Source organism: Chrysochloris asiatica, unplaced genomic scaffold (genome assembly GCF_000296735.1).
Source record: "Chrysochloris asiatica unplaced genomic scaffold, ChrAsi1.0 scaffold00011, whole genome shotgun sequence".
Taxonomy (NCBI): domain Eukaryota; kingdom Metazoa; phylum Chordata; class Mammalia; order Afrosoricida; family Chrysochloridae; genus Chrysochloris; species Chrysochloris asiatica.
Genome location: NW_006408529.1, coordinates 15,732,052 through 15,741,311, shown reverse-complemented (window position 1 = coordinate 15,741,311; position 9,260 = coordinate 15,732,052). Strand labels below are relative to the sequence as shown.

The following is a 9,260-nucleotide window of genomic DNA, read 5'->3' as shown; positions in this document are numbered from 1 at the left end:
TCCTTCTAGTACTAACATCTCACAGAGCTAGAGAATGATATGGCAATGAAGAAACACATTGACACAATGCGCTGATGCGATGTAGAGTTTCTATGCTGTACTCAGATGTCTGTGTGTGTGTGTGTTTGTACGTGCACTTAGTTCCATACAGTTTCATCATAAGTAGCTTTGTGTGTCACCACTAGTTAAGCTAGACTATGAGTGTGGAGCAATCTCTCATGTACTTGTATTCCCATTTTTACAAGTACATTGAAGTCGTGATGCACTGCCTTCCCACCCTCTCCCACCCTCTTCTTGCCCTTGTTGTTAAGTGCCAGGGAGTTGGTTCCAACTTATAGCGACCCTGTTTAGGGTTTGCAAGGAGTGGCTGGTGAGTTTGAACCGCTGACCTTGTGGTTTACACCGACTTTGCAGCCCAGCACATTAACCCACGGTGCCACACCAGGATTCCTTGCCCTTGACAACCACTCATCTGTTCTCCCTATTCATAATTTTGTTATTTCAAGAATGTTGTGTAAATGGATTACTACAGTATTTAATGTTGGAGAATTGCCTCCCTCTCACCATTCAACTTAATCCCTAAAGATTCATGTTGTTGGGTGTTATTAGTTGTTCTTTTCTCTTAGTATAGATCAATAACCATTGAATTATTCACCCATTGATTACCTGTCACTTAAGTGAAAAGTTTATTACTTTTTACTACAAGGATGTTTTTGAAATGATGGTCTCCTAAGCAGGGGTTGGGGGCCTGGCTGTTGCCTTACAGTGTCTGCCGCTGCACGGTCCCCATGGCTCTGCCGTCAGCTGTAAGTGAGCCAGGCCTCATGAATCAGCGCCTGCATCCCAGATCTCTTCCCCGACTGAAAGGAGCCTGAAGCATTTCTTGCTCTGAATCAGTTTTGTAACATCTGAAGAACAGGAGAATTGATTTCCAGCTACTTGTTCAACGGTTAGTCCACACATGTAGCAAGCAAGGAGAGAAGGGATAAAGTATTTCTGGTTATTGAATTAGGCAGCAGGAAAAGATGGGTTGCTTCTAAGCATTTCAACTTTAATTGGTGTCACTGGTGGATGTGGTCAATCCCAGGGAGTGACAGATGACCACATACCAGAGAGAATTGGGAAAAGTAATTCCTGTTCTTTTTATTTTACTGAGTCGTATTTCCAATGCATGTTAATGCTCACATAGAGCTGCAGGCTGACCATTGCCATCTTACATATATAAAATGGCGCATGTCAAATCGTATGTGAATGTTTATATACCAAGCAAATGAAGCACCTTGCAAAATCCTTTATTATGCCTAATCTAATCTTGTTTCACTCCTCCATAGACAAAGAATAGAATCTAGAGTGTGTAAGGAAGCCATCAACAAATTTTACTATAATATGAAAGAAGAACTCATCAAACTGGTAAACTCATTGACATAACTTTGTTGGTCTTAACTTTTTTTTTTCATTTTTACTAATCCTGTGGCAGCATACTTCTTTCTGTTTTAAAAGTTTGTCTTTGCTGGAAACATAATGATCTCATTAGAACTATACCTGTATTGTACCATGCTGTTTAACCAAGTATGCATGTGAAATTTATGCATATTTTTAATTTTGTGAAATTTATGCATACTTTAATTTTGAAATATAAGATACATACATATATACATAATTTTTGGTTTTGTGTAGATTAAAGAAGTCCAGGTGTTGAAAAATCTGAAGAGAAAGAATGCTAAGGTAAATCACTATGTAACTAGAGACAGAGTCATAAAATACTAACATAAATAGAATTAAGAAAGACTGGGCTCTAGTTTTGGCCTTCAGAGTTTATATAAGGTTGAGTTTCTGTTTGTATTTTGATTGTGCTAAGTTTATAGGTAACAAGAGTCTGGTGTTGCACTGTAGGATAAGCACTGAATCCCGAACTTGGCTTAAACTGCAAGGTCGGTGGTTCAGACCCACTAGAAAGCTCCTTGGAAACCCTATACATGGTTGCTGTGAGTCAGAACCGACTTGACAGCACACAACAACAATATAGGTAATAAAACATTTGCCGTTTCTACACTCTTCACATGTACACAGTGTTATTCCATTGTCACCTTTAATAGAAGCTCGGTGTCTGCTGAGCATGTGTCTTACTTCCTCCAGTATCAAGTTTTATCTTTAGTCAGGCTTTTATTTGATTGATCTGGTGAGTGCTGTTAATGCAACCTAAGGAATGAAGACCCTAGTCATACTTGTTTTCTCAAGCTATATAAATGTTCAGATGTTTATATAACTAAACCTAAGAGAAATTCAAGCCTTTTTTTATGTTCCAAAGTTAACATAAAAGTGGCTGTTAGAGCCAAAATGACTACTTATATGTCAAGTCAAAAGACGGCTTGGGAAAACTACTGGGTTAGTGGTTAGGAGGCTTCGTTTCTAGTAGGTGGTGCTATTTAAGGTAGCCGCTGCTGCTGCTATTATGTGCCGTAAAGTTGGTTCTGACACACAGCGACCCTGTGTGTAAATCTTTACAGGAACAGAAAGCCTCGTCTTTCTCTCAGAGTGGCTGGTGGATTTGAACTGCTGACTTTGCGGTCAGCAATCCAACGCACACTCACTGTGCCACCAGGGCAGGGTGCCTTCTTTAATGTTGTACCATCTTGAAAACCATACGCCCATGTTGTTGCTGCTGCTAAGTACTTTTGAGCTGGTTCCGACTTAGAGTGACTTGGCATAGCGTTTCTGTAGGTGGTGCTACTTAAGACAGTTTGCTTAAGGCAATGCTACTTAAGGCAATTTGAACTGCTGACCTTGTACTTAGCATTCCAATGCTTATCTTACAGAGACACACGATGCACCATAGGCATGTGAAACAAGCCCAATTTTCCTCATCTGTAAGCATGACATCAGGGTACTTACTTAACTAAGCTGGCATGAATCTTGAGTGGAGGACCAGCTCCCTCTACATTTAAGTGGAGTTGAGATGACAACATTTTTCTTTCAGTGTTTATAAGCCTTTGTTTTTTCAGTTTTAAGCTCTTATCGGTCATTTCTACATTTGCTTTTAAGTAGTGGAACAGTCTGAATATCCAACAGTTATATTACTGGGTATTAAGGTACTCATGAAAGTAATGGCTAAGACAATGAAATTTACTATATTGAGACATTCTTTCTAAAATGCAGATTGGACCAGAGCTTGCCCTGTATAAGTATTTTCCCAAGACCCTTAACTAAAATCTAATCTCCTGAGCTCAGAGTTTGTATCTAGTAAGACTTCCCATGTAGTCATGAGGTAGAAACCCCTGCTACTCTTCTCCTTTCTGACCTGTTGTAATTCCATCCCATTTGTATGTAGTTGCTGTCTTCCTGCTAGACTCTCAAGTTTCATGATAATAAAACTTAGGTCTGTCTTATTCTCCACTGTATTTCCAGCACCTGGCGTAGAGGCTAGCACAGACAATGCTGAAATGTTTGCAAAATTATGTTAATAAAGGCATTATTGTATCACTTAGATGTCTTCAGGCATTAAAGAGAAAAGGCAACGTCTGATTGAAGTCCAAGATGAACTGCTTCGGTAAGATAATATCAAAATCCTATTTGAGAAATTTCCTATGACATAATTAAGGTATGCCATTTGAGGATCATAGAATTTCCTACTGCTGCTTAATATTACAATTGCAGGATATCTTTGAGCTTGGAAATTCAGTGACGGTAGGTTATACTGCCTAATTGCAAAACCTTTATCAAAGAATTCAGTGCTCATCATCTGCTAGCAGGTGTCTGGTCTCAGGCCTGGGAGGCAGGATTGAGGCAGCATGTGCAAACTGAATGCATGGAATCTAGAACCAAGCTTCCTAGGTGTGTACATCCAGGCTCTGGCGCTTAGCACTATACAATCTTAGGCAAGTAAACCTCCCAGCACCTCAGTTTTCTCATTTGTAAAAGGTGCTGTATCTCAGTAAGTGTTGTGAGGATTACTTCAGTAAAGATATAGAAAGTGCTTCAGAGAAGCTGGCATGTAATGACTGGGGTGGAGGGGTAAGTCTTCTTTTTCACTGATCCTCATAAGGAATTTAGAGAAGGGAGAAATTGGTTAGCTTCTTCAGTGGTTTCCATATCTAGCTTTCAAACAGGTGCTAGGCTCATGAGCATTTTCATTGATCTAGACCAGAATAAGAAAAATAAAGGTAACATAATGATGATCTTGAACCAACTCAACAGCACTTAACAACAACAACAATGATGATCTTAAGTGCCATTGAGCTGGGTTCAACCCACAGGGAAAGTCTTGTCTTTCTCTGGCTGGTGTATTCAAACTGCTGATCTGTCTTTTCAGTTAGCAGCTCAAGGCGTAACCCTGTATACTACCAGGGCTGCTTATTAGCTCATTAATCGGCACCATAATGCTGTGAGGTAGGTTATTGTGGCTGTATAGTAAGACTGATAATTGTCATCAATGTGAGACTGTGTAGACATGTTTTAAAGACCAGCTTTTAGATGTGATGTTAGAAGTTAAGAAACGTTAGTACAAACAATGTGGTATATATATCATTGTTTTACACATGAGAAACCTAAGATACAGAAGGTAACAAACCTACAGTCACATGCCAAGGAAATTGGGAGCCGGGATCTGATGTCAGCTGATTTTCAAGATGGTGCATTTGTTTAATATAAAGAATTGCTAGAATGACTTTTATAAAATTACTATGCTAGAGTTCTTTTTGTTGTCTTTATATGACATACACACAAAAAAAAATTGGCAGTCTCCCACTCACAGCCCTTGCACTTTTAAAAATGGATTCATGAGCTCGGTTCCTTCTGAGTGCAACATCAGGGATGGCCGAAGTTGCTGCAGGTTTGAGAAGATGGCGAAGTACCTGATGCCTCTGATCCAGGATAACCCTTCTAGATGGAGCCCTTGTGCAGTTCTCAGGCAGTTTTGGGACATGCTTTACTAGCCATTCAGCAAAGGATATCTGCCAGGAAATGTGGCAGACTAGACAGGTGCCACATACCAGCATAAGACGTACACAAGTACTCCTTTTCAGTTTGGTGGTGGAAGGTCAGTATGCTTATTTCCGCGGAGAGGATGAGACGAGCTTTCAGCTGGTGGTTACATCACACAGGCAGAAGACTGCCTTCCGGCGGAACCGACTGAGATTCTCACAGCCTAACTTCCAGACAGACAGAGATTTTCGAACATGCTGCAGTTCAACCTGCAGACCCTCCCTAAGAGTGCCAATCGGGAGAGAGAGCGAAATTCCAGAAGCAGTTTGGAATGAGGCAAAAACGGGAATAAAAATCCCAGAAGCCCCGAAATTCTTGGGTCGTAGACCGCAGTGATTGGAGGTCAACGAGGAAATGGACTTCCCTCAGTTAATGAATCTGCACTACTTAACAAGCGTCAGAGCCCGCGGACAGAGTTCTGTGACCCTCAAATACTACGTTAAAGCCTTTGACCACATCACCATAAGGAATGAGAAGCTACTGCGGAACATCAAGTTTATCATCCACACCGTCACCACCACGGACGACCCTGTCATCAGAAAGCTGGCCCAAATTCAACAGAATGTGTTTGCTACCAATGCCATTCTGGCCACACTGATGAGTTGCACCCGCTCCGTGTCTTCCTGTGACATTGTCCAGAGTCTGCTCCAAGTTCTTTGACAAGAGGAACAACTCTGACGACCTCCTGACAGTGAGTGAAGTGGCCAACGAGCCCCTTCAGAATGAAGGTAGTTTCTTCAATTCCAACCCCCCGCACCCAGAACCTGGCCATGGAAGGCCACCTACATCAACCATGGCTCCCAGCACTAGCAGTGCTTGAGAATGGGGAAGGAGTGATACAGCTTGCCCAGCTTGCCCAACCCATTTTTGAAGGACTCCATGGACAAGAATGAAATTGCCTCAGTGGTGTACCATTACCAAAGGTGGAAGCTAGGTGAGGACATCGACCTTATTGTACATTGTGAGCACGATGGTGTCATGACCAGCGCCAATGGGGTTAGTGTCCTTCATTAATATCAAGACCCTCAATGACTGGGACTCATGGCGTGGGCTGGCATCAGAAACTGGACTCACAGAGAGGGGCTGTCATTGCTACAGAACTGAAGAATAGCTACGAGCTGGCCTGGTGGACCTGCCGCACTTTGCTGGCCAAATCCGAGTACCTGATGCTTGGATACATGTGCTTGTACCATGTGAAAGACTCCTGAGCAACATGATCCTTGGGACTCAACAGTTCAGGCCCAATGAGTTTGCCAGCCAGATCAACCTGAGCATGGGAAATGCATGGGGCATCCTGCGCTGTGTCAGTGACATCTGCGTGAAGCTGGAGGAAGGAAAGTACTTCATCAAGGACCCTACCTAACAAGCAGGTCATTCATGTCTACAGCTTGCCAGATAGCACCTTCAGCTCTGACGAGGACAAGGAAGAAGAGGAGGAGGAAGAGGAAGAAACTTATATCAGACAATGGTTTGGACCTGTAGCTGTCATTCCATCGAGTCTGTAAGGACCTTTGATGTTTAGAGGGGTGATTGCCCAACTCTGCTCTGCAGTTTGACAGAAGGAATAAAGTTTTTTGTTTAGTTCTTTTTTAATGGATCCATGAAATCCAAGTTCTCTTTATTTTATAGGTGAAGAAACTGAGACATAGATACGAAGTAATTTTCCCAAGGTCACGCATCCTTCAGTGGGGCTAGTGTGATAGTTGGAAAGTGGGCAAGATTTTGACTTTGACAAGGCATTTTGCCCAGTGTTCACTCTTAAACTGCAGTGTCTGCCTACTTCCACCAGGGGCACTAACATTCAATCAAGTTTATGTTTTCATTCAATAGCCCCAGACCCTAAAAATGACTATGAAATTTAGGCTGTCTAAGGCATATTCTTCTGTGGGGTTCATTGCAAATTATGTATTGGTCATTATATTTCAGAGTTGTTTGTTATAAATTGAAATCGAGAGTTTTTCACACATTTTTAAAATTTATAATGTCAGAGTCAGTAAGAAATCTTAACAGCATCCAGTCCACTTCCCCATATTTTTCATATTCACTTAGTGAATCTCAGTCTCACTCAATCTCAAAAGTATATAGGCAGTTGTACTTTAATATATCTCATTTATTTTTTGGAAGAAAATACTTTTTTTCTTTCGGTTTTGTTTTAGGTTAGAACCACAACTGGAACAGCTACAGACAAAGTATGATGAACTGAAGGAGAGAAAATCTTCCCTGAAGACGGCAGCACATTTCTTATCTAATTTAAAGCAGCTTCATCAGGATTATTCAGATGTTCAAGAAAAAGAACCAGAAGCCACGGAAACGGTAATTTTTCCATTTTCCTGGGCTTCAGAGTCTGTTAGAGGATATTTGCATCACTAGAAGCTTTGTGGAAGGATGGGTGTAGATGCAGAGTCGACCCAGATCAGCATCACTATAAACAAGCGGCAGCTTGTTATGGCATCCCCTTTTTAGCTACTTAATGGAAGCTAGAGGGACAGAGGAACGTCCAGAACCACTGAATGTATTACTTATGCTTCATGAGCAGAGTTTCCTCAACAGAAGCATATACTCAGTATACTTTGTGTACAGATCTGAACGGAGCAACAAGCATTGTTGCCATTCATTATTCAACAATGTAAGACCTATTCTAACATTTTAAAGAGCATCCTCTTGCTCTTTTTTGCTTTTACTTTCATTTGCATTTGTTTCTTCAGGGTTATCTTTTTCTTCTGTGCAACTTCCTCTTCTGGTTTAGTAACAGTTTGTTTCTTTTCAGTGAGGATTATCTCAATGTGGCAGAGGGAGCTCAGTTAGGGGTTGATCTGACCATGAGCTCAGTAAGTTTGGCGGCACGCGTTGCGGGCTTCGTTGAGCTGGATGAGCTCAATACCAGAGACTCCACATCTAATTCCTTAAGACAGTGCTTAACAACAACAACAATGCCTTTCTCCAGGGACTGATCCCTCTTGATAATATGTTCTCTGAATTTTATACTTGCTCTCTGAATTTTTAAGCATGTGCAGTAAAAATTCAGTGTTCTTTTTGGGCTGCCGGTCCTGTGTCGAGCCCCACTGTTTGGCCTGAGCACACCTACCAGCACCACCATTATAATGTCAGAATGGTACACATTGCTTGTATAAAGTGACATCTTTCAGATACGTGGTGGCTTTTCAGATATGCATATACCCTTGATGGCCTAGGAAGTCTCATGGGTGTTCTTAAAATGAACCTGGGTATTTGAACCTCTTGATTTGCATGATTTTGTGGGGCTTTCTGGGTCAGGTGAGTAGCGAACCATTTTGTGAGTTTAACTCAGGCCACTAACTGGAAGAGCCTTCTTGTTCTTTTTATCTATATTGAGTGTCTTTATTTATCCTTGAAATACAAATTGTACCCAATGCAAATGGTAGATGGCATTTTAGAATTTAAGAAGTATATTTAAAAGGTCCTGGTGTGGCGCTGTAGAATAAGCACTGTACTGCTAACTGCAGTGTCGGCAGTTCATACCCACTAGCTGATCCTTGAAAACCCCATACAAGGTCACAATGAGTTGGAACCTACTTGATGACAATAAACAACAAGTAGGAAAAGAATGTGACATACAGTTTTAATATATTTTATACTTGCTACTATACTTTTCATTCAGAATTTGCTGTGCAACTATGATATCCAACTCAGTTTAAGAGAGATGTTTAAGCAACTGAAAGAACTACATATATTTATGTGTTTTACTGTCATTGTTCTAACCATTATATGGGTAAGTGCTCAGCTGCTACTGAAAGGCTGGTATCTGGAAACACAACCTGCTTTGTGGGAGACACGGTCATCTGCTCCTGTAAGATGACAGCCTAGCAGACTCTGGGGGGCTGCTCTGCTCAGTCATGTAGGGTTGCTATGAGACAACAGCGAGTTGACAACATAGACATATATTGTTGTTGCTAAAGTACCATCGAATCAGTTCTGACTGATAGCGACCCTGTATAGGGTTTCCAAGATATGTGATTTCTTATTGTTGTTAGGTGCCATTAAGTTGGTACTGACCCATAGCGACCTTATGCACAGCAGAACGAAACATTGCCCGATCCTAGGCCAACCTCACTACTGTTGCAATGCTTGAGTCCATCGATGCTGCCACTTGGCCAATCCATCTCATTGGGAGTCCTCCTCTTTTTCTCTGACCCTCCACTTTACCAACATGATATCCTTCTCCAGCGACTGGTCCCTCCTGACAATATGTCCGAAGTATGAGAGACGAAGTTTGGCCATCTTGGCCTCCAAGGAGCACTCTG

The 9,260-nt window shown here is 41.6% G+C and overlaps 1 protein-coding gene and 1 pseudogene across 1 annotated transcript in view; both read left to right on the top strand.

Moving 5' to 3' along the window:
* The window catches only part of CENPU (centromere protein U), a 52,087-nt gene that overhangs the window by 39,371 nt on the left and 3,456 nt on the right, over window positions 1-9,260 (top strand). The window contains exons 10-13 of the mRNA XM_006834505.1: window positions 1,332-1,410; window positions 1,678-1,725; window positions 3,486-3,547; window positions 7,137-7,293. Coding sequence (XP_006834568.1) covers window positions 1,332-1,410; window positions 1,678-1,725; window positions 3,486-3,547; window positions 7,137-7,293 — 346 coding nt within the window. The remainder of the gene's footprint in view (window positions 1-1,331; window positions 1,411-1,677; window positions 1,726-3,485; window positions 3,548-7,136; window positions 7,294-9,260) is intronic.
* LOC102818312 lies at window positions 4,839-6,485 on the top strand (annotated as a pseudogene).